Here is a 24,325-nt window from a genome sequence, read left to right as displayed (position 1 = left end):
CCCGAGGAGCTGTGGAGGAACGCCGAGGGGGAAGGCAGCGCCCCTTTTCCAATGATTCCCTTAAATCCACAAGGAAACTATCTTTAATAACTGAACGACATGCACGACAGAGTCAGGCGCTACTCTGTCAACCAAATCCTACCACATTTTCTACCCATGTTCCTTGCGGGCATCAAACGACTTGGGCGGTGGGAATTTCCACCAGCCTCGGCATCTCATCACCCGACCTTGCACTGCCACCGCTGGCCCTCACTAGTCGGCCTGCAGTTCTTCTGGTGACACCTCGTCAGGACAGTTAACTAGGAGAGATCTTTTACGTAAATGAAGTTGCCAAAGCAAACTCTCTTCAGATGGACTGTTTCTAATGCAGCCTTTCGTTTGGATTGCTGCTGGGCCCTGTAAAAGGGTCTGAAGAGGCCACCCTCGGAGAGCAAAAGGCTGGCGTTCTCCACCGCTCGGGGCAGCCCTGCCCTCGGCCTCGGCCAGCCCGGCTCCCCGAGGTGGAGCTTCCCGCGCCGCCTGCAGCCCAGGACCACAGGCAGCTGCTTAGACCCGGCGCCTCCCCCTCCCCGGCCCCGGAATCAGGAGCGCTCCACGGGCCCTCGGCGGCCTGCCCTGCTCCCGTGTGTAGTTCTGGATCAGCGGGTGTGGACGGCCTGAACGCTGCTCTCAGCCAGCACAGTGTGGAGCTGCCGTCTGACTCCAGGGGCCTCTCCAGCCCTAAAGCCTGAGTTTCCATCCTAAAGGTTTAGGGGCCACGGCATGGGAGGGAGGGAGGCCGGGCTGGGAGAAGGAGCGCTCTGTAATGGTATCGAGGCACAGTGCTCCAGAGGCCGGCGTCTGTCCCTCCAGCGGGGCGGCCGTGCCGGGGCTGTGTCACCATTCAGTGTAAAGACAGAGGTCCCTGGTGCAGGTGCCGAGCCAGGGCTCAAGCACGCCCGAGGACCCAACAGCGCCCAGAGAGGCCGGGTCACACCCCGTTCCCAGGAGGCAGCCCGACGAGGACGCCCACGTACCTGCCCAGAGCTCTGAGGCGATGTGCGGGGCCATCGGGGCAGCCATCACCACCAGGGCGCACAGGGCGTCTTCAAACTCGGGGCTGTGCAGGACGACCCGCTGAGAAGCTTGCTGAGGGGAGAGAGCACAGCGTGAGGGCGGAGGGCTCAGAACCACGCACGGCGGGAGGAAGAGACCTTCCCCACGGCTTCGGGAGAGCCAGGCGGCGGCAAGGCACACGGGGCTCCTGAGGGAGCGCTGTCGGCCCGTTTGTGGGATGAAGACTCTCCAGGGCAGAGGGGAGGGGAACTGGCCCCTGGGCAGGCGGCTGCCAAGCGAGGAGCCAGGTCAGTCTTCAGAATCAAGGCCTGGCCACTCCGCTGGGCTTCCCTGTGCCGCTGGCCGGCGAGAGATGCACAGGGGCTGCCCTGGGGCCGGGGGTCGCTTCTCCGAGGAAGCTCCGTCAGGGTCTTCTCGAGGGGGGCTCACCCTTTGACCCAGGCCCCCACCCGGCTGACCGAGGACCTGTACTTGCCAGCCTCCACCTTCAAGGAGAAAGGGGACAAATGAAGCCAGGACGTCGTGGGTTCCATGGGTGGAGGGGAGGTGGGCAGCACAGGTGGGGTGAGCTGGAGTGGGAGGGGGACGGGCCCGAGGCGCACGGCTCACGCTCCCAGGGCACCAAGAGCGTCAGGAGGAAAGCCCCGTTGCCACACCTGGGGCAGGCGTATAATATGTTGTGACAGAAACAATCTTGGTTTGATTTTATACATTTGTTAAAACTAAAGTAGGAGCCCCAATGGTGTATTTTGTTGGGTACAAAAGGAGAGGCCAAAAATATTACAAAGGTTTTTTAAAAATGACTGTATATATGATGTTTGAAAAGTGGCCCCAGAGATTTGAATATAACTTCATGAAACGGTGCAGACAGCATCTGCCAGAGGGCTGTGGACAGGACGAGCAGCCTGATTGGGGCCACGGAGAGGAAATTTCCTTGTTTCTCTATAAAACTTGCCTTTTCATCTGGATTAAATGTGTGTATACACTCACACACCACAACTTAAACTCAGGGTTGAGACTCTACCACAGGGACACTTCCGCATGGTGTTTCCTTACCTAACACTGCATCGGGGACACTTTCTGGCATTAGGTGCCCTCGAAGGCGGGATGTTTGTGGCAGCACACTTGTTACTGACAGTGTAAATCGCTTCCCACGCCTCCCCCGGAGGAGACTCTCCCACCCAAGTCTCTGGGATTATAAATAACCTGCAGTGCACACCCCGGGCTATGCGCTCCCTGGAGGGCTCCACCAAGCAGCCCCGTGCCTGCGAGCCGGAGCCTGGCGCGCTGCCTCTGCACCAGCACGGAGGTGGGCTGCGTTACAAGCCTCTGCGGCTGCGCTTAATGTGCAGTTCAGGATCTTTAGCGAGGCTGATTTTTTTTCCCTCCACAAATTCACTGGTCATTTCTATTTCGTCTTCCGTGGATTATTATATTTTCACATCCCGTCATCATTTTTTGGTTATTTTCATATGAACACACAAGAGCTCTTTATATATTAAGGATATGCACCTTTTGCCTAGCTTGTTTGTTATAAGACTTCCCCTAGGTTTTTTTTTTTTAGGTACCAGGGCTGGAGATTGAACCTGGGACCCCATATGTGGGAAGCTGGTGATCAACCACCGAGCTACAACGGCTTCCCTGAGCTGGCCTTTTCATTTGCTTGCTTGTTGTTTTTTTGTTTTGTTTTTTCTTTTTTAGGAGGCACTGGGAACTGAACCTGGGACTTCCCATGTAGGAAGCAGGCACTCATCTTTGAGCCATATCTATTCCCCTCCCCCAGTTTTTTAATTTTTAAAATTTTCATTTATCCCCCTCCACTCCCCCCCGTTGTCTGCTCTGTGTCCATTCACTGTGTGTTCTTCTGGGTCTGCTTGTCTCTCATTCGGCGGCTCCGGGAACCAATCCTGGACCTTCTGGAGGGGGAGAGAGGCGATTACTCTCTTGCACCACCTCAGCTCCCTGTTCTGCTACGCCTTCTTATTTTCTCTTGTGTCTCTTGTTGTGTCATCTTGCTACACCAGCTCTCTGCATCAGCTGGCACTCCTGCATGGGGTGGCTTTCCTGCACTGGGCGGCATTCCCACACAGGGTGGCACTCCTACGTGGGGTGGCATTCCAGCGTGGGCCGGCACTCCACGAGGGCCAGCTCGCCCTCACCAGGAGGCCCTGGGCATTGAACCCTGGACCTCCTATATGGTAGACGGGAGCCCAGTTGGTTGAGCCCCATCCGATCCCCCCTAGTTTTTAATCGATCTTTCAATACCGAATGTCTTACTATGCTGAAAATGTCATTTCACATAGTCAATTCTGTATGCCTCTTTGTAAATGTCTTCCATTCTTCTTAAAAGCTTGGAGAAATCTTCATTTTAAACAGCATCTGTTAATAGTTTTAATGTGTGTTTTGTGTTTTTTGCTGTCCAAACAATTAAATACTTGTCCGAGGCACCATTTGTTGAAATTCCTTCCCTTGGCAAGAAAAATGACAGTTAAATTTAGCAAGATGGTTCTGTACCGAGAAGGTCGGCTTTTGTTTTCAGTGAGAATAAGCCTGATCCATCTAGTTTAAACATAAATCAAATGCTAATGATGCCAGGGAGGTATCATGACTCATTGAGCAAAGCAGGCGGTGGGGATATGAGGAGAAGACCTGGCCGGTGAAGAGGGGCTCAGGTCTGCCCCTGGATTTGCTGCCAACCAACTGGACGTGGCATTTAACTTCCCTGGGCCCAATGACAAAATAAGGGGAATCAGTGTTCGGACCAGATAACAGTCAAGAATCTTCCAGCAGTAAAACCAGGTGCAGCCCGTGCTGCTGCTCTCCGTGCCCGACCCCGGGCTGGGCTGCCCACCTCATCACCTGGCTGGAGGCTGCAGGAGCACGAGGGTGGACAGGCCACCTACCGAGAGGGCGCCGGTGAGCCCCATCAGCTGGGAAATCGCCGCGTTCAGGGAGAGGTCCTCTGTGAAATGGGTGGTCACCTATTGGTAAAAAGTGAAAGAAAGGACTCACTTGATCAAGAGTTCTTTAAACTTTATACAAAACCAGTGGGTCATCAAAAAAAACCACACATGAAATTAAATGAAGTCAAAGATATTTTGAACTGTACTCACTATCTCAAATAATCACTCGACTGGTTCATCAGCACAAAGCTTTTAAAATCCAGGGTCAGTGCCGTTTCCACTAGTCAAGTTTTCATTCTACCCCCAGAACTGGGCAGGGCTGGTTCCTGGAGTCGCACTTAAGAGAACAACGCTAACTAGCTGAAGAGGAGGCAGGACCAAGGTCGAAACGAGAGCACACGGGAGACGGGGGAAAGGAGGTCCCTCCCCGCCAGTTCAGATGCCGGCTGTTAATACGTGGGATGAAGCTAGTTTTACATTAGAAATGTGGGGTCCAAATAAGAACATGACTACACAATGTCAGATTTTTCCTGTTTGTGTACTTTTCAGCTTTGATCATGGGCAAGAATAAAGAAAATAACACGTCTTTAAGAGGTCAAGAGTTTCCAATTCGTTGAAATAGCCCAAGTCTATTATCTGACAGAAGAGGAGAATTTGCCAAATCCAGGGAGAAAATATGTGGTATGAAAACAATGGCTCAGGCCCACTCCGATCGCTGAGCTCGGAGCCACGGCGCTGACACACGGAGGACTGACAGCCGGTGAAGGAGGCCACCGCGGGAACCACGCCGACCCTGGGCCACTCCGAGGTACGCCATCGAGTCAGGAAGAAAGCGGCCCCTGAGGGTCACGAGCTCCGCGAGTCCACACGGGTGGCCGTGGCTGACTTGACGCTCGAGTCGGCACATCTTAAAAAAAATCACCCTAAGGAGAATTTGGGATATCGGGTACCCATGAACAAACAACGTCAGATTTTCTATGCACCTTCTTTCAAAGACAAGGCTTGTCACAAAGCTCTTAAAAAGGGGAACGTCATTGTAATATAACAGATGTTCAAATAAAAAATTTAGATGAACCCTTTATTAACAAAGAATCTTTTAAGATGATTTAGACAAAACTTATTATTCTGTAAGGAGCTAATAGGAATATATTATTTGCTAAAAGTAACCTGCAATAACTTAAAAAGTGACAGAGCGAGCAAGTCCCTGCTAAGCTGGGCACCCGGGCACGTGGATGCTCGTCTCTGCTGTCCCTGGCCAGCTGTGTGACTCTGAATGTGGCACTTAACCTCTCTGGACCTCTTCCCTGTCCCCACCTGCAAAGCGAGGAGGATGAAGAAGATGGTTTCTAAGGTCCCTTTCGGTTCTGAGGTCCTGTTTCGGTTACTGTAACACGGCAGCATGTGGCTGGCTCAGCGTGCCCGCGGTTAAGTGGGAGCATCCTGGGGCCCACGAGGGACAGTGAGGCATCGGCAGAGGCGGCCCCTTCCCTGTTTTTTCAGGAGGTACCAGGATTGAACCCAGGCCCTCGAATCGGGAAGCAGGCGCTCAACCACGAGCCGCCCCCTCCCCGTGGCACCATTTATGAGAGCCTCTCTCGCCAGAACACTGTGTGCTGCTGCTCTGCCCTGGGGGGACATCCGAAACGCTGGGCTCCAATGACCCAGGGCACGTGGACCCCCAGAGGCACGAGGAAGGAGCAAGGCCCGCCGCGCCGGGGCCACGCAGACCCCAGAGGGCGGGGGCTGAGGGTGCGCGGGGGGCCGGAGGGCGCGCGGGGGCTGGGCGTGCGCGGGGCCCGCGGCTCTGACCTGCGCGACGACGGCGTTCCTGTACTCCCCGAGCTTCCGCGCCTTGGCTTTCTCCTCGCTGCTCAGCAGCTGTGGCCTGGGAGCCTTCCCGGAAGTCCTGGCCTCCAGGAAGCGGGTGGTCAGGGCCCACAGCCGCTGCTGCCATCTCAGCACCCCCGGGAGAGCGTCGGCTGGTTCGGGGTCAGGGAAGGAGGGAGAGAAGGAGAAGCCGTGAGAAGGGGGACCAGGCTCGCCGCGAGGAGCACCCGCGAGTGCATGGGGCACCTGGCCTTGTCCCACGGGCAGGCTGAGGGTCCTCCCCGGACCAAGGCCTCGGAGCCCGGCGCTCGGGGCCCGGGCGGCGGGCACGCTGGGGGCTGCCCCGCTGTCACCGGCAGGCAATGCGCTCTGCAGCCCGGGCAGGGTGCGTGTCGGCGCCCTGCCTCCTCCGTTAAGCAAGCTTCCTGCAGCAGGAACGCCCGCGGCTGAGCACGGGGCACGGCTCAGCTGCGTGCGGCGCAGGCCTCTTCTCGCGCACGGGTACCGCGCAGCCGAGGGGTCTGCCGTGTGGCTGAGGTACTCAGACACAGTGCCCGTCCTGTTGTTCCTGGTGCATCACGTTTCACACCCGTCAGTCCAGGAGGCGACCTGACCTCCTGTGGGGGGCAACTGCTTCCCCGGCCGTGGCCTGGGCCTCCTCTGGGCCCCCTTGCTTCGGGCCACTGGACCAGGAGCTCCCAAGCCTGGCCATGCAGCGGGACCCTCTGGGAGGCTTGTTAGACTCCTGGAGCCGCCCTGGTTTGGGGGGGCCCAGAAACTGTGCCTGTGCTTTGACAAGCCCCCGCCAGCCCGAGGACGCAGCGTGTTCTAAAACCAGCGTCCACGAACCCAGGAAACCCCGTGCCAGACCAGGCTTCCCCCAGGGGACAGACGCCGACGCCCCACTAGCGAACACACTTCCCTCGAATCCCAACGTCCCGGGCTTCTGCTTTTCTTCCCATAACAACACTCGGGGAGGCGACACAGAGGACAAGCGAGTGGCTGCTTCTCGGTTCATTCTAGGATAACCAGATTCCCAAGATAATTTCACCACATGTCATTTTAGGTCTAAGCAGCTCTGGAGAGACAGCTCTCCTCTGAGAGGCTCGGGCGGCTGCTGTGGGGGTGACCGAGAGGCCCCAGGCACCATCGGGGCAGAGCACCCCTGGGGCTTCCTGCCCTGGGGAGGGAGGACGGGCCTGCTCCAGAAACAGCCTTTCCGGCAGCTGGCCTAGGGGTAGCACGGGAGCCGGGACCTCTCCAAGGAAACAGTTTCCAGAGGTGGTCCTTGCACAACTTGCCTCAGCATCACCAGGGAGCTTGTTAAAAGGCGGGTCCTGGGGCTGCTGCTGGGGGTTGTGTTGGCAGGTCCGGGCTGGGGACTCGGAATCTGCATTTGCCGCAAGTTCCCCAGGTGATGCTGGCGCTCAGTGACACAGGGGAACACAGGTCTAAGACGGCAAAGGATGTTGGACAAACGGCTACTCGCTTCTTGGAACCCATTCCTAGAATTCCCTGTGACCGTCGTTGGCAAAGACGTTTCCTTCCCACATTCCTCTGAGCCCGGGGCAAAGCACAAAGGAAGCAGCCAGCGGGCAGGAAGGTGACTTACTCTTCACATCCCACAAGATATCCTTCTCAGGAGGGGCAGCGAAGAGGATGTAGAGCCGAACCGTGTCGATGCCGTACTGCTCCACGACCTCCTCGGGGTCCGCCCCATTGTGTTTGGACTTACTCATCTTCTCCCACGTCACTTCTAACTTCTCTTTTGTCTTTGCATGTGTGGGAACAGGACCTAGACACAAAAATAACACACAGGTATGGTATGCGTGATCCTGGAGTCGGTTCTACAAAAATACATTCAAGAAAATAATGGGTGAGCAATTAAGAACATCCACTTGAAGAATCTCGATACTTGACTCAGTGTGCCCCCTTTTCTCCCTCTATATCAGATTTTAAAACATGTTTAGTTTTTAAATAAAGGAAGCCCACCTCCTCCCACAAGCCTTCCTTTCACAAATAAATAGTGGAGTTATAATGGCCTGTGCCAACTCTCTCTCAACCACAAAACAAAACAAACTCCCCTTTTTATAAGAGAATTGTTCCTATCCAGAAGGGGAAGTTAAAAATGAGTAAGAAAGCCTGCACACACTGCCTTTCAGAGGTGCCAGGGCACCCTGAGAAGTTGGCAGCTGGCCAGCCCAGCATCTCAAGAGCTCGCTTCTCCAGACCACGAGCTGGTGCTACCAGGGCTCGTGGAGCAGCTGACTGGGCTCACGTGGAACGTGGCGCCGCTCCCCTCTGGGGGCCACGCCCCCACTCTCTGGAGTGTGATGGGGCTGATGGAGGAGGCCCTAAAAATGGCCATGTTTAAAAGGGGTGACCTTGCCAAGCCACACAGGGGGCGCCCAGTCAGGGCACCTGGCAAGGCCACGCTTCTTCCTCAGGCATTGACAGTAAGTGATGCAGAAATTCCGTCTGATGTTGTTGGACGCCAGAACCTGGGGAGACGTGGCCGCCCAAGGCCAGCTTGCGAACTGAAATTAGGGGAGAGCAGAACCCCAGCCTGGCAGAGGAAGAAGAAGAGAGCAGAGAGGAGCAGGCCAAGGCTAATTAGAGGCTTGAGAAAGAGGGAGGGGAACGGAGGCCTGGGAACGCCCTGCCCGCTGAGAGGCCTGGCACTTCCTGCAACGGGGTTTGGGTGATAAACCTGACTCGGGGTGCATTTCCGTTCCTTCCAGCCAAATGATTCAACTCTAACAGCACCTAACTCCCAACAGATGGATGTATGTACCCAAAAGCCAATTCCATACTCAAGAGAAGCACCTTCCTCACAGCTGGAGCTGCCCGTGCCGACTGCGGCACTCTCACCAGGGTGCCCGAGGCTGCTGGCGCCACGGCACCGGAGCGGAAGGCCTGGAGGGTGTTTTCTCCAGGTCTAGGTGAGTCTCGGCGCACCGCTGTCTCCCTCTTCCCCATCCCCTACCCCAGACTGCAGCTAGTCCTTAAAGCCCTCGTGCAAATTAGGAAAAGGGCATCTTTCTGGGTAGAGGAGTCAGAAAAAGGAGCCCTTTCTTGGCCGATGGGGCCCTGAGGTGTGGGGTGTGGCAAGTGGCTGGATATCAGGCCCTGCGTGCAGTGCACCCTTGGCTGGGTGCCTTTGTGCAGTGCACAAACCACACGGCCAGGCATGGCAGCCCTGCCCCTAACACAGAAAGCACCTCACTAACGGCTGACATTCGTGTGTCCCTGGACTTAGCTCCTCTCCTCTCTGGTCTGTTTCTCCCATGGGCCACACAGACCGCTTCAGACCCTGCCGTAGCACTGGTTTGATCAGGTAAGGCCACGGGCTGCGTCCACCCAAATGCTCTCTAGTGTTCGGCTCAGAGGCCCCCTACCATCCCAGAGGCTGCTGGAGTCACCCAATCACACCCACTATGCGCTGGATTTCCTAAATGTGATAGACGGGGTGCTGGGGCTGGCCGAGGCCACCTCTCTCCAGCTCCTACTTTCAGGCATGTCTGGTTTCATTTGTGTGCCGTGGGCACATGACACGCCCCGCCGGTGCCACCTAAAGCTCTGGCAGGACGAGATACCTGAGGTAGGGCGAAAGCCCCAGGAGAAGCGGAGAGGCACGGGGCAGCTGGAGCAGAGGGGAGTCCAGGGGAATGAGGGTGGGGGAGCATGCTACCGTGGGGGGACAATCGCGGAGTGCCCCAGGCTGGGGACAGTTCTCTTGGGTCTGGACTCTGTCCCCGAGATGGGCTGGCAAAGACGGGTGGGGACAGGAAATGATGCCCTGAGGTGATACAACGAAAGCACTGCACTGACAACTGGCCAGGTGGGTCGGGCTGAGGGGCGGACAGCGTCCTAGCATGTCAGAGGGCACAGAAGGACCCGAGGCCAGCCGGCCCACTGCTCGTGGCATCAGCCTGCGTCACGCCCTCTCGGGACTGGCCTTGGTGCTGAGGACCTGCCTGGGACCCGGGGCCCACCCCCAACTGGCCCCCTCACCTGTGAGGTCCACGTCCTCTCTCTGCAGGTACTGCCCAGATGGAAGGCGGAACGTCTGCCCCTTGATAAGGCCTTGTGCCAGCAGCTTACGGAAAGGCTCTCTGCGATAAAACCACAGGAGAATAAACGCGTGGGCTGGGGACTAGAGGCATCCAAACAGCAACACAAGTACCACCTGTTGATGGGCACAAGTAACAGCCCTTTATGGAAACAGGTCGGCTGACCAACGCCGTTTGTAAACCCAGACTGTAAACAAATGGCCCTTTATAAACAAGCAATCAAAAAACGAAGTCAAATCAGCAGGTGTTAACCAGAGACTGGCTTTCAATATAGAGGGGAGAGAGCACTGGGCCTCATATTGGGAAGGCCTGGATTCGAATCGCAGTTCTGCTTCTTCATGAATTCTGTGAGCCAAGGTAAGAAACTTACTTGCTTTGAGCCTCAGACTGCTCATCTATAAAATAGATGTAATCAGTACCGGGCTCAAGGCCTTTTCTATTTAGCTCTTCTTTTCACCCAGTGGTCAGAATGCTGTCCTGATTTTTTGAAATTTAGTGCATGCCTCCTCCAAAAGGGTCCCCTAGCACATGGTCTGAAAGCGGAACAGGATTCTACAGAAGTCCACGTCACAGATGAAACATTTAGGCAGGTCTATAACGTTAGCCAGAGGCGTGTGTGCACTTTGAGGACACACACAAACATGCATGCACACATGCAAAGAAAAGAGAAAAAAAATCTGCCTCAAAGGGTTTGGGAAGATGAAATGACTGAATGAAAACACTTGTAAATTATGAAAAACTACACAGATGGCGGGTGTATGCCGAGCCCGGCACGAAGAGGAGCTCGACAGGACGGAGGGGCTGACACTGGGTTTATTCCAGATTACTTTTCCCTTTAACTTTATAGATGGTGCCTGCTTACGTACTTTGTAAAAATTTAGAAGCATACAATTTATACATGAATATATCTTTTTCACTCAAATTTCACACACATACACCCTGCCCATCCCAGCTTATTCTCCTCTGAAGAGGCACTTATTAAGTTTGGGGCATATTCCTGGAAAAGTCTAGAGACATTTTTCTATGCCTTTATATATGTAAAAGTGTATAGTCAGGTATACAGTCTTATAGATACTTTGGATTTACATAATTAGGATCACACTATATGTATTCTGGTATGTATTTGTGGTATTTCACTTACATGAATGGGTTTTTCCCATTAAGGTCCATATAAGCCTATTTTTTTTTTCAAGGAGATACCGCGAACTGAACCCAAGACCTCGAAGGTGGGAGGCAGGCACTCAACCACTGAGCTACATCTGCTATTTCATTTTTCACAGCCACAGCCAGGCTGGGACTTTGATGCCCAAGGGCCCAGGCCTGCATTTTAAGGCCCCTCTTGGGAAGTAGGCAAGCTAATTAAACTGCCTCAGGAAGCTCAGAGAATCTTCCCCTCAGAGGGACCCAGTGCCCTCCACCCTCCAGCCCCTCAGGGGAGACTGTGCCCCCCCATCCAGCCCCTCAGGGGGTCTTGTGCCCCCACCCTCAGCCCCTCAGGGGAGGCTACGCCCCCCAACCCTGGCCCCTCAGTGGAACAGCATGTGCCCCCCACCCTCCAGCCCCTCAGGGGAGCCCGTGCCCCCCACCCTCAGCCCCTCAGGGGAGCCCGTGCCCAGGGGAGCCGTGCCCCCACCCCCAGCCCCTCAGGGGAGCCCGTGCCCCCACCCTCAGCCCCTCAGGGGAGCTGTGCCCCCACCCCCAGCACCTCAGGGGAGCCGTGCCCCCACCCACAGCACCTCAGGGGAGCTGTGCCCCCACCCCCAGTCCCTCAGGGGAGCTGTGCCCCCCACCCTCAGCCCCTCAGGGGAGCTGTGCTCCCACCCCCAGCCCCTCAGGGGAGCCCATGCCCCCACCCCCAGCCCCTCAGGGGAGCCGTGCCCCCACCCCCAGTCCCTCAGGGGAGCTGTGCCCCCCACCCCCAGCCCCTCAGGCGAGTTGTGCTCCCACCCCCAGTCCCTCAGGGGAGCCTATGCCCCCACCCCTAGCCCCTCAGGGGAGCTGTGCTCCCACCCCCAGTCCCTCAGGGGAGCCTATGCCCCCACCCCCAGCCCCTCAGGGGAGCTGTGCTCCCACCCCCAGTCCCTCAGGGGAGCCTATGCCCCCACCCCCAGCCCCTCAGGGGAGCCTACGCCCCCACCCCCAGCCCCTCAGGGGAGCCGTGCCCCCACCCCCAGCCCCTAGCTCCCTCCCTGGCCTGTCGGCCTCTTCCATGTGCTGCTCCTCACGGAGGACCCGGTCTTAGGCAGAAAAGGCCACCGCTGCTTGGGCTGCTGGGAAACAGGGTCCTTCCCCTGGGCTCTGCCCTCAGCCCCGACCCCGGCTGGGCCAGAAGGACAACAGAAAGCCGCCCTGCCCCGCTGCATGCACAGCATGCTGGGACCGCGCCCTCCTTCACTGTCCCCAGGGCTCCAGAGACGTCATGAGCAGGTGGACAAACGCAGGGGGACGGGGCCCGTGCGGTGGACGGAGGGAGGACGTGGGCGCCCGCCCGCCGCCCGCTGCCCGCCTTGTGGCCTGCTTGACGTGCACATAAGGACGACTCCAACCCCTGACAGAAGCAGCTCAGCAGCCGGGCCGCGCAGGTGGGGGGAGAGGCTGGCACGGAAGCACTGAAGAGCCCCAGCCAGCGAGCCGGCCTGCCCGGGAAGGGCGCCAGTCCAGCGCAGGAGCTCCCTGGGCGCAGGCGGCCCAGGGCACGCACCCAGGACGGGCAGTTCTGGGCATGAGCTCATCTCTCAGATTGAAATCTTCCTCAGATAACAGCCCGTGCTGCTCCCGACACAAAACAAGCCGAGCCACGCCCGGGCGCAGGGAGGCCGGAGCTGCTCCTGCGGGCTTAGGCGCCGGGACCCCTGCTCCAGCTTTTGAAGTCCTCCCTCTCCTCGCTGCACGTGGGCGGCTTTGGGCACTCATAAGAGAAAGAAGGGCAGCAGACTTGGCCCAGGGGTTGAGGTGTCCGTCTACCACACGGGAGGTCCAAGGTTCAAACCCCGGGCCTCCTTGACCCATGTGGAGCTGGCCCATGCGCAGTGCTGATGCGCGCAAGGAGTGCCGTGCCACACAGGGGTGTCCCCGGCGCAAGGAGTGCACCCCGCAAGAAGAGCCGCCCAGCACGAAAGAAAGTGCAGCCTGCCCAGGAATGGCACCGCCCACACGGAGAGCTGACGCAGCAAGATGACGCAACAAAAAGAAACACAGATTCCCCTGCCGCTGACAACAACAGCAGCGGACAAAGGAGACAGCAAATAGACACAGAGAACAGACAACCGGGGTGGGGAGGGGAGAGAAATAAATAAATCTTTAAAAAAAAAAGAGAGAAAGAAGAAAGAGCTATCTCTGGGACAGAAAGAGGGTGAGAATAATCTGAATTCCAAAGATAAGGAAAAGTAGGCTGAGGACAAGATGTGGCTCAAGCAGTTGAGTGCCTGCCTACTGCATGGGAAGTCCTGGGTTTAGTTCCCGTGCCTCCTAAGAAAACAAAAACAACCAACCAGCAAACAAATGAAAGAACCAACTCAGGGGAGCAGTGGTGGCTCAGTGGTTGAGCGCCGGCTTCCCACATATGAGCACCCGGGTTCAATCCCTGGCCCTTGTACCTCAAAAAAAAAAGCAAAGAAAAAAAGTAGGATGATCCAAATCAGCAGCTTTCAAAGGGATTTTAAAGAAAAACAAAAAACAGGGAACACCCCAGCGGCTCCGAGGCCCAGGAAGGGGCTGGGAAGGGGCTCCGCCCTGCAGGGCAGGAAGCGGTGGAGCGGCGCCACCTCCCGGCAGCGGGCGGAATCGCAGCCCGCCCGGTCGGCCCGGTGACCCGAGGCGGCCTCCCCAGCCTCGCCCTCCACCGCTGGGTTTTAAAGCAAGCTTCGCACGGCGGCGGGCACAGTAAGTGTGCCTGGGCCTCGAGGCCTGCCGCGGTGAACGCGCACAAGGCACCCGGGAGCAGCGGCCCGTCCGCCGCGCCCGCGGGCCTGACTCCCAGCACCATCCCGCAGTCATGCCCGTTCCAAAGCCGCCTCTAGCCCCCTCCGAGGGCGGCGGCGGGGGCTTCCCAGGCCGGGCGGGGACCCCGCCGGGCGGCCGCGCTTGCCCACAGGCGCCCGAACGAGGCCTGCCGGGGCGGCCTGGCCCTGGTTCCGGGGAGCGGCACAGCGCGGCCCGCCGCCCCGTCTTGCCCAGGAGCCTCCTCGGGGCTGTGGCCTGGAGCACGACGGCAGGCCCCGCGCCCCACCGCCCGCAGCGCCTCCTGGTCCACGGGGCGGAGCCGGGCGCTCTTCCAGCCGCGCTATCAGAAGGCCCAGCGCCCGTGACGCGCCCTCGCTCAGTCCACGGACGCCCACCACGTGGCCGGCGCCAGGCTGGCCTCGGGGACAGAAGGGACGCGGAGCAGCGCCTGCCCTCCCGGAGCCGCCTGGCCGCGGCGGGAGCTGCGAGGGGAGGGTGTCGCCCCGTCTGGGGGTCGGCTCTGTCCCACCCAAGCCACGGATGCGGCCCGGCGGCCAGGACGCCTCTGCTCCTTCCAGGCCTGCCGTCCGCGTCCACCTCCCCGCCCACACTCTTCTCCCGGCCGAGGCCCCACTGCCCACCCGTCAAACCCTGCTGTTCCTCCAGGCCCGCCCCAGGGCCCCTCCGCCGGGAAGGCCCCTGGGCTGTCCCTTCCCTGTCCGTGAGCCGGGCGTGGCGCCAGCCCTGTGACGGGCGGGGCTGCCGCAGCACGAGACCTGGGGGAGCTGCTTCCTGCCCGACTCCCTCGTGAGAGTCCTGGGGTCAGGGCAGTAAAAGGCTCCATGAATGCTAATGCTCTGCTTAAATGTTTCAGTGAATGAAGAGATGAACCCCAATCGGCAGAGCGGGGGCCAATGTGGAGGCAGGAGGGGAGGAAGGAAGGCGTGAGTGGGGGACAGCACTGGATGCTTCGGCTACACGTTGGGGCCACGACCTTTTTTTTGGGGGGTTCCCGTTGGCTTCAAACTCTGCCACTTCCAGCTCAGAGGAGGGTCAGCAGGAGCGAGGGAAGGAGAGCGTGCCCCGAAAGAGCGCGCCCCGACGCGGTCCTGCGAACCTCACAGCGGGGCTCGGGGCCTCGCAGCTCCTGGACCCCGCCCATCCCCAGGGATTCCCTCCCCGCCCCTCCAGGGCCCCACAGGGTTTTGGGGAGCTGGCTCCCAATTCCTTGGCTGACGCTGGTCACGACACGCTCTGAAGGGGGGGATCCTGCTTGTTTATTCACTAAACACACACTGGAACAGCTAGGTGCCAGTGCCGGGCAGCTCCTCAGCAAGTGCACAGGAAGAGGGCAGCCCACAGCCCACGCAGAGGCCCCGGGCGCAGGTGGGGGCAGCAAGCGCACAGGAGGAGGGCGGCCCACAGCCCACGCAGAGGCCCCGGGCGCAGGTGGGGGCAGCAAGCGCACAGGAGGAGGGTGGCCCCGACGTCAACGGCCCACAGTGCCAAGCAGAGGCCCCAGGCGCAAGTGGGGGCAGCAAGCGCACAGGAGGCAGGCGGCCCACAGCCCACGCAGAGGCCCCGGGCGCAGGTGGGGGCAGCAAGTGCACAGGAGGAGGGTGGCCCCGACGTCAATGGCCCACAGCCCACGCAGAGGCCCCGGGCGCAGGTGGGGGCAGCAAGCGCACAGGAGGAGGGTGGCCCCGATGTCAACAGCCCACAGTGCCAAGCAGAGGCCCTGGGCGCAGGTGGGGGCAGCAAGCGCACAGGAGGAGGGTGGCCCCGATGTCAACAGCCCACAGTGCCAAGCAGAGGCCCTGGGCGCAGGTGTGGGCAGCAAGCGCACAGGAGGAGGGTGGCCCCGACGTCAACAGCCCACAGTGCCAAGCAGAGGCCCTGGGCGCAGGTGCGGGCAGCAAGCGCACAGGAGGAGGGTGGCCCTGACGTCAACGGCCCACAGTGCCAAGCAGAGGCCCCAGGCGCAGGTGGGGGCAGCAAGTGCACAGGAGGAGGGTGGCCCCGACGTCAATGGCCCACAGCCCACGCAGAGGCCCCGGGCGCAGGTGGGGGCAGCAAGCGCACAGGAGGAGGGTGGCCCCACCGTCAACGGCCCACAGCCCATGCAGAGTCCCTGGGTGCAGGTGGGGGCAGGGGGGCAGCGCGGGGCCCTGCTGGCCTTGGAACCTGGCCCTGCTGGCACAGGGCGCACACCCGGCTGCCAAGCTCGTTCGGCACAGACTTGTGACAGCTGTGAGGTTTTTCCACTTGTTCATTCATTCCACCACTCAGCACGGGGTGCTTGGGACCAACCTGGGAAAGCCACTGAATGGCTCGTTAAGTCTCTCAACTGTGCACAGCAGGGACTTAATAAGGGAGAAAACGTGGGCAATTCACCACCACCCACAAACTCCTCCGGCCTGGGGACTGCAGAGGCGGGCGCGGGGCCTTGGCCTTGAGGAGGGCCCTGGCTGGTTTCATTCATGACACAAACTGGTGGTGGCCTTTGCCCTTGAGGGTGGCACTTCTGCTCTGAAGACAGCGCGGCCCTGCGGCATGACGAGGGGTGCGGGAACCTGCAGGTGTCCTCCTTGGCGAGGTCTCCACTAATTCAGAAATTACAACCGAGGCCGGCGGGGCATTGACCGGCCACCTTTGTCCCAGGAAAAAGAAAAGAACAGAAGGGTGGGAGAGAGGGAAAAGAAAAAGAGAAAGAAAGGAAGCAAGAAAGAGCCACTGAGGGGGCGGGAGGGGGCGGTTTGCGGATCCTGAGGAGGAACGAGAACTTCCAAGCATGGATCTCAGCTAGCCCAGGCGCCCTTGGAAAGTCAGCGGGGAGTTCACACACGCAGGGCGCGTGCTGACCGATGCGGGCTACGGGACCTAAAGACCCCGAAGATTCTGAAGGGAAGACAAGGCCACGGATCTCTGCAAACGTTCTCCAACTTGGAATTCTTATTAATTCGGATTCCGTTTCCCCTTCCCTTTTCCTTGCCCCGGGCCTTACAATTGCCCAATGTCTAAGCTGGACGCTCCTCCTGCAAACGTCACCACTTCCGTGGATTTCCTCACGGCCAGAGGCCAGTGGCCCAGGAGGAGGTCTCACAGAGCTTTCCTTCCCCTTCCCCTCCTCTTCCCCACAGTCCCGTTTCTGGAGTGATGGGAGGAAAGCGCTCCGGGGCCGGGGCCTGCTGGGCCCTCACGGGTCAGCAGTGGCTGGGAAGGCAGGGCAGCCACCATCCTGTGGACGCCAGCTGCGGGGAGAATAGCAGCTCAGGGACCTGGCGTCTCTCTGAGTTGAATTAAAGAGCAACACCAAAACCCGACACGACTCACACGTCTGCTGCTGTCTCTCACAAAGGGAGAAGCAAGGCCTCCCGAGCCCAGCTCCGTGGAGAGGGGCTGCGCTTTTTGCCACCGCCACGGCCCCCCTGCATCCTCTGTCCTCACAGCCAGGAGCGAGGACGGCCGAAAGCTGATGCCTTACACCTGCAAGCCCCAGGGGCTCAGCATGTTTCCCTTCACCTGAATACACATTGGAAGTGATTTTGTTTTTCTTTTATAAAGCTACACCATCATGGCAAAAGAAAACCTGGAAAAATCAGACGTGCATGAAGAATCACCACTAAGCTCAGCGCAGAGGTAACGAGTGTTAACATGCTGGTGTGAGACCGTCTGGCACGGCTCGCTTGGCGTGTGTGTATGTACGTGCACATTATACAGAGACAGAGATAACCAAAAGGCACCTACCACTGTGTATCTTGCTTTTTCATTTCCCATTATTCAAGTGCATTTCTCCATGTTATCAAATATTGTTTGTAATCTAATTTAGAAGAGGTACACAAGACTTGTCCTTACAGACGTGCCATATTTTACCCATTCTCAGAATTTGGGGGCATTTAGGTTGTACACAAATACTTGAAATGTCATTTACACGAGCATTCTGTATTTCTGCATCTTTGGTTACTCCATTAGGATAGAATTCTAGAAGTGCGATGTGTGTGTCCAAAAGGATGAACATTTTTAAGTCGCTCAGTATGAATTTCAGAAAGGTCGTCTCAAACTCTCTCCTTCCTGACGTAGAGCGCAGTGCTCCCCATCCCTGCCTCTTGCTTACTTGCCAGGGGGGAAACGGGACCTCAGTGCTGTTTAATTTGTATTCCTCTGCGAGCCGGTGGGGGGAACACTTTCTAGTATGCCGGCTGGTCCTTCATGTATCTTCTTTGTAAACCTCCCGCTGACATTAATTCTGGATTAACTAACCCAGCTAAGGCCCCGCTGTCCCCTGCGGTGGCACTCGGCCTGGAGGCCAGCCTCTTAAAACTGGCCAGGAGGCTCCTGCAGTGGAAACCACACACCTCCACGTGCCAGCGATGACACACACACCCGGGACTCATTTAGGAAACGGCAAGGCTATCAGAGCCGCGCAAACCCTCGCTGGCCATGGCTGAGGAAGTTTAAAGAGAATCACAGGGAAACGGACTTTGGCCCAGTGGTTAGGGCGTCCGTCTACCATATGGGAGGTCCGCGGTTCAAACCCCGGGCCTCCTTGACCCGTGTGGAGCTGGCCATGCGCAGTGCTGATGCGCGCAAGGAGTGCCTTGCCACGCAAGGGTGTCCCCTGCGTGGGGGAGCCCCACGCGCAAGGAGTGCGCCCCATAAGGAGAGCCGCCCAGCGTGAAAAGAAAGTGCAACCTGCCCAGGAATGGCGCCGCCCACACTTCCCGTGCTGTTGACGACAACAGAAGCGGACAAAGAAACAAGACGCAGCAAATAGACACAGAGAACAGACAACCAGGGGAGGGGGGGAAATTAAATAAATAAATCTTTAAAAAAAAAAAAAAAAGAGAATCACAGCTCTGATTCCATCAAGATGGTGCTCGGAGACGAGCAAGCCCCGAGCTGGGAAGCCAAATGGGGAGGGCCCTTGTCCAAAGCCACATGGCTCGTCCAGGGCCCAGTCTTGACTCCCAGCTCAGGCGTCTGCGGACACAGCGGCCCAGAGCCGCGGGAGGTAAGGCTCAAGCACAAAAGCTGTGACTCTTAGAGCCGCCCTTGAGTGACAACACTAACCCAGAGGAAGACAGAAACTGGCTGCGAAAATTCTGGTCTTCATGCATTTCAGAGACATAGCTGCTAAGCTACATAATAAAGAGAAACATGCGTAAGATGGACAGGTTTCAATTTTTCCTCCCAGGCCTCTTGACAAATTGGAGAATTCTGAAGTGCTGTCAGAGCAGCTGGGTGGTTTTCACTTTTTATCTGTGGCTGGCTGGTTGACTGAGACACATCTGGTAAAGAGGTCAAGGGGGAGAGCTGCCCTGATAAGGAGCAACAGGGGTGATCAGACCTCAGAGCTCAGACAGGGAAGAGGACCTTCCCACTTTCTTCAAAAAGGGCAGCCTTTTGGGTACATCAAAGAAAATTAAAAAAAATTTTTTTTTTTTGCATGGAATGGAATCTTACCATCTGGAAAAGAACTAAAAACAAAACAAAAGGATTGCAGAGGTGTATCTCAACTTATACCTTAGAGCTAGCTGTCCCTTAAAAGCTGGCAGTAAATTCATAGACCTGGAAGTACAGCAAATATGGATTAGAGTGGACTTACTGACATTCTACTACAGAACTCTTGTGACTAGTAATGGAAGAAATTGTAGCACTGACATGGAGAAAGTGGCCAAAGTAGTTGCTGAAGGCAGGGAGAGGGAAGAAGAGATGTGATGTGGGGGCATTTTCAGGACTTGGAGTTATCCTAAATGATATTGCAGGGACAGATGTAGGACATTATATATCCTGCCAGAACCCACTGAATGGGCTAGGGGAGTCTGTGAACTACAATGTAAACTATTATCCATGTGGTGCAGCAGTGCTCCAAAATGTATTCACCAAACGTAATGGATGTGCCACAACGATGAAGGAGGTTGTTGATGTGGGAGGAGTGGGGCCATAGGGGGTGGGTATGTGGGAACCTCATATTTTTTAACGTAACATTTTTTGTGATCTATGTATCCTCAAAAAAATACAATAAAAAATGAAAAAAAAAGTCTATCAAATTAAAAAAAAAAAAAAAAAGAAATGCACGTGGGCAGAGACATCATCATACCCCAAACTAAATTATACAATTATACCTGAACGCTACAGTCTTTTTTCTTCCTTGAATACAGTTTAAACCATTATAAAGAAGTCATAAAAGTAGCCGGCCACTGTCCTACTCCTTAGGAAAGTTAATCATTGAATTAGTAAATTGCTGGCCACTGACTGAGTTACTATTTCTACAAATATTTAAAAACTGTTAAGAAGTCAGGAAACATTTACATGTAGTCTGGTTTCTGGACCTATATCTAGATGGGAAGGAAATATTTCTCATGTTATATTTAATTTTTAAATGTAACTTCTAACCAATTCTTGCTATCTCAAAGACATTTCTTTGAGGAACATAAACTCTTATCTGTATATAACAAGGGGTTAAACTCAATTTACTTAAACAAATATTCACTGAGAATGAACAATGTGAAAGTAACAGGATAAATTCCCATCTTCAAGAGCAATCTTTATCCACTGAGCTAAAGAAGTTTCTACAACTAAGAAATGCAAAGCAGGAATGTTAATCTCTATCATCCAAGATGCAAACATTTTAATCTATTTAATTGAGGATTAATGCTGTTATGTGTTTAGTGTTCCTCTGATGCAGCTCAGTTTATTTTCACCTATGACAGTCTCGGGGGCTAGAGAGAAGAAACTTATTTTAAGCACTTAATTATACCCTAAATTCGTTTTCTATAGAGTAGACTTCTTTTAGTCCATGTGCGCATGTGACAAGTCAGGGAGCAAGACTGACCAGGGGACATAGGGATAGAGGTTTCGATATAATCATCTTGGTGGAGAAAGAAAAAAACATGATGAAATTCCACATCTATTGACAATAAAAACCACACAAACTGGGAAGAAGGAAATTCAAATTTAACCTTAGAAGAAATCTACAAAAAATCTGTAGTATATATACTGCTCAAAAGAGAAATGCCTAAGATCAGGAACGAGACCACGATAATAACCATGGCCATATTTATTCAACACTGTGCTGGCAGGAAGGCAAGAGAAAGAAACAGGGAAGCGGACTTGGCCCAGTGGTTAGGGCGTCCGTCTACCACATGGGAGGCCCGCGGCTCAAGCCCCGGGCCTCCTCGACCCGTGTGGAGCTGGCCATGCGCAGTGCTGATGCGCGCAAGGAGTGCCGTGCCACGCAGGGGTGTCCCCCGCGTAGGGGAGCCCCACGCGCAAGGAGTGTGCCCATAAGGAGAGCCGCCCAGCGCGAAGGAGGGAGCAGCCTGCCGAGGAATGGCGCCGCCCACACTTCCCGTGCAGCTGACGACAACAGAAGCGGACAAAGAAACAAGACGCAGCAAAGAGACACAGAGAACAGACAACCGGGGGAGGGGAGGGGAATTAAATAAATAAAAATAAATCTTTAAAAAAAAAAAAAAGAAAAAGAAATAAAATAAATAAGAATTAAAAAGGAAGAAACAAAACTCATTATTTACAGATGGTATGATTATTTGTGTATCAAAATCAAAAGAATCTAGTGATAAACTTTTAGAATTAATATGAGAACTTAGCAAGTTTTCTACATAAACCAATAGAAAAAATCAATTGCATTTCTAAACAACAGCAAGAGAAATTTAAAAAGTAAATAAAATAGAGAAACCATTTGTAATAGTACCCAAAGTATAAAGTGACAAAAATGTGCTAGCTTGCTGTGGAGAAAATGGAACTTTATTGAAGGATATTAAAGAAAACCTAGTTAACTAGAGAGATATATGGTGTTTACAGACAGGCCACCTCAATACTGTAAAAATTTCATGTCTTTGCCTAAACTGACTATAAATTCAATGCAATTCCAGTTAAATTCCAGTAGATTATTTGGTGGAGTTTGACAAGCTGCTTCTGAAATTTATCCCTAAGAACAAGGGTTCAGTCACATCCAAAATTCTCCTGAAGGAAAAGAACAAAGTAGGAGGACTTCCCTTATTGGATAGCAAGACCTCCAAGGATAAAATAAGAAAAGCAGTAAAGAACTAGCCAACGCAAAAAAAAACATAAATAAACTAATGGACAGAATGAAGATCTGATAAATAAGCCCTTGCATGTATGAAAACTTAATTTACGATATAGATGGCACTACAGATTGGTGGGGAAAAGGACAGACTGTTCCATAACGACACTGGGACACCGAAAGCAATAATTACAAAGGAAAGATGATTAAACTTTACTACATTAAATTAAGAACTTCTGCTTGGCAAAAAAACACTGTAAACACAAGCCCAAACTGGAAAAAAATATCTGCAATACATATAGCTGGAAAAGGATTAGTATCCAGAATATTTAAAGAATCCCCACACATCAATAACAGACAGACAACCCAGAAGATGTAAGGGCAAACGGGGATTTAATAGAAGAGGAAACAGAGGCCCACAAATATATTAAAAACATGCTAAACTTCAATAAGAAATTGGAGTCTTCAAACTGAAGTTTAACTCACAAAGTGATCCATTCTATACTTAGTGGATTGACAAAATTTAAAAAGCTGGATAATGCTGTGCATCGAAGAAGACATATAGCAATGAGAACCGTCACTGGTTGGAATACAGGTTTATCACTTTGGGTAACAGTTTGGCTTTACCCAGTAAGGCTGAACACATGCATACCCGATCATTTAGCAGTGCCACCTTCAGGTTTACACCGTAGAGAAAGGCTTATACATGTGTATCAGGAAGTGTGCCAGAATGCTTGTAGCAGCTTTGTTCATGATTGTATAAGACAGTCCAATAACCATCAACAGAGGTATGGATAAATAAACTGAATTCTCAATTAGAAATTCCACTCCATATAATGGAATGCCATACAGCAATGAAAGCGGAATGGATGTCAAGAAAACTTGAGGGAAGTAGAGCAAGACTGAACACATGAAATATGATTCCACTTAAGTAAAGGTCGAAGATGGGAAATGATACGTATTTTTAAGGGTATATACAGAGGTGGTAAATTTATAAAGAACAGCAAACTAACGAATAACACCAAGCTCACTTGAGGGGAAGGCTGAGGGGAGGGGCGATGGCTGCAGGAAGGGGGCGTATGATCGGAGAGAGGCACTCTGGGTCTAAGGTGCTGGGTTAGGGTCTATTTTGTAAATTGAGAAGGGGGTAGTGGATTTTTATTTTATTCTTTCAACTTTACACATTAAACATTTTTATATATTTGATCTATTTCATGGAGGAAAAAAAACCTACATGTACATTTTTTTAAACATAATAAGGAACAGATTATAGCCAACGAAAAGAATTTACAATGGATTTACAAAGGGATTCTATAGCTTTCAGCCATTATATACTTCTCTTTTTTTCTCTTTTAGGTACCCGGGGCCAGGGATTGAACCTGGGACCTCCCATGTGGGAGGCAGGTGCTCAACAGCTCAAGCCACACCTGCTTCCCCTATTTACTTTTATTAGAGTGAAACTATTGAGGCAGGATTCAGCCACGCTTAGAGCTAACACAGAGAGGCAGAGATGATCAACGTGACCTCAAGTGAGAAGCTGTAAAAAGCTGTACAACATTATGAACCATTTCTCTTCCTCACAAGTAAAAGTCTCAATTACTTAACTCAGGTGAGCAAACAGAGAAGAGCTGGAAGTGAGCGTCTACGTACAGAGACAATGCCACACGTTGGAACTGATTAAACAATACAAACGTACCTCATGCGTTAAGCCTGCCAATGACCTCTGGAGTATATTTAGAAAATAGGATTCTTTTGCTACATATATTTACCTTGCTTCAGGAGAACTGACACCTGCTACAAGATACCATTCATGAGACTGAAATCTTTTGCAAAGTAATATAAATGCTCACCTGTGCTTGACCATCTTTTGATCGTGGCAAAAATGGCTAAAGAATCTCGCGTAGAACAAGTGCATGACAGCATGCTCTTTCCCTCCGATGTACAAATCCACAGGCATCCAGTGATCTGCCAAAGCTGTGTCAAAAGGACTGGACAAAAAGAGAAATGGTCATTTTTAAAAAGCTGCTTTGTCACAACTGTGTAAGTGTAAATTGGACAGATCTATTGTTTTTTTGCTTATGCCCTGAAATAAATTATGTCAGGGAAAGACAGTGATTTTCTGTTCAAAATGTAATAAAGGAAAGGCTTATATAACAAAGGAGAAAAAAAGCCAGTTCAGAATTACTCTATGAATTTTATAATTGTTAGCAATATTACTGATATATTTTAACAAAGGCAATTTTCATAACATAAAGACAAGGAAACATAGCAAAAAAAGGTATCTTGGCACAATGCGTATTTGAAAATCTAGATTTGTTTTAATTTTTCTTATAATTAGATTACGGGAGATTTTGTGTGTTCTTACCAATAGAGGGCAATGTGGCATTTACAGTGGAGATTAACATGCAGAAACTAAATGTTCATTTTAAAACAGAAATTCAAACTTATCTTTAAAAGCAGCCTAAAAATAAAGATAG

General features: G+C 53.8%; 1 protein-coding gene across 6 annotated transcripts in view; it reads right to left on the bottom strand.

The window, feature by feature from the left end:
• Positions 1–24,325, bottom strand: part of LARS2 (leucyl-tRNA synthetase 2, mitochondrial) — a 165,811-nt gene that overhangs the window by 21,943 nt on the left and 119,543 nt on the right. For all 6 annotated transcript variants that reach the window (XM_058288813.2, XM_058288815.2, XM_071212009.1 and 3 more), the window contains 6 exons: positions 23,699–23,836; positions 9,801–9,901; positions 7,399–7,581; positions 5,769–5,938; positions 3,960–4,037; positions 1,017–1,128 (listed from right to left, as the gene is read on the bottom strand). In XM_058288813.2, the coding sequence (XP_058144796.1) occupies positions 1,017–1,128; positions 3,960–4,037; positions 5,769–5,938; positions 7,399–7,581; positions 9,801–9,901; positions 23,699–23,836 (782 nt within the window). The remainder of the gene's footprint in view (positions 1–1,016; positions 1,129–3,959; positions 4,038–5,768; positions 5,939–7,398; positions 7,582–9,800; positions 9,902–23,698; positions 23,837–24,325) is intronic.

Source organism: Dasypus novemcinctus, chromosome 26 (genome assembly GCF_030445035.2).
Source record: "Dasypus novemcinctus isolate mDasNov1 chromosome 26, mDasNov1.1.hap2, whole genome shotgun sequence".
Classification (NCBI taxonomy): Eukaryota; Metazoa; Chordata; class Mammalia; order Cingulata; family Dasypodidae; genus Dasypus; species Dasypus novemcinctus.
The sequence above is the reverse complement of the archived record's forward strand: the minus strand, read 5'-3'. Positions and strand labels throughout refer to the sequence as shown.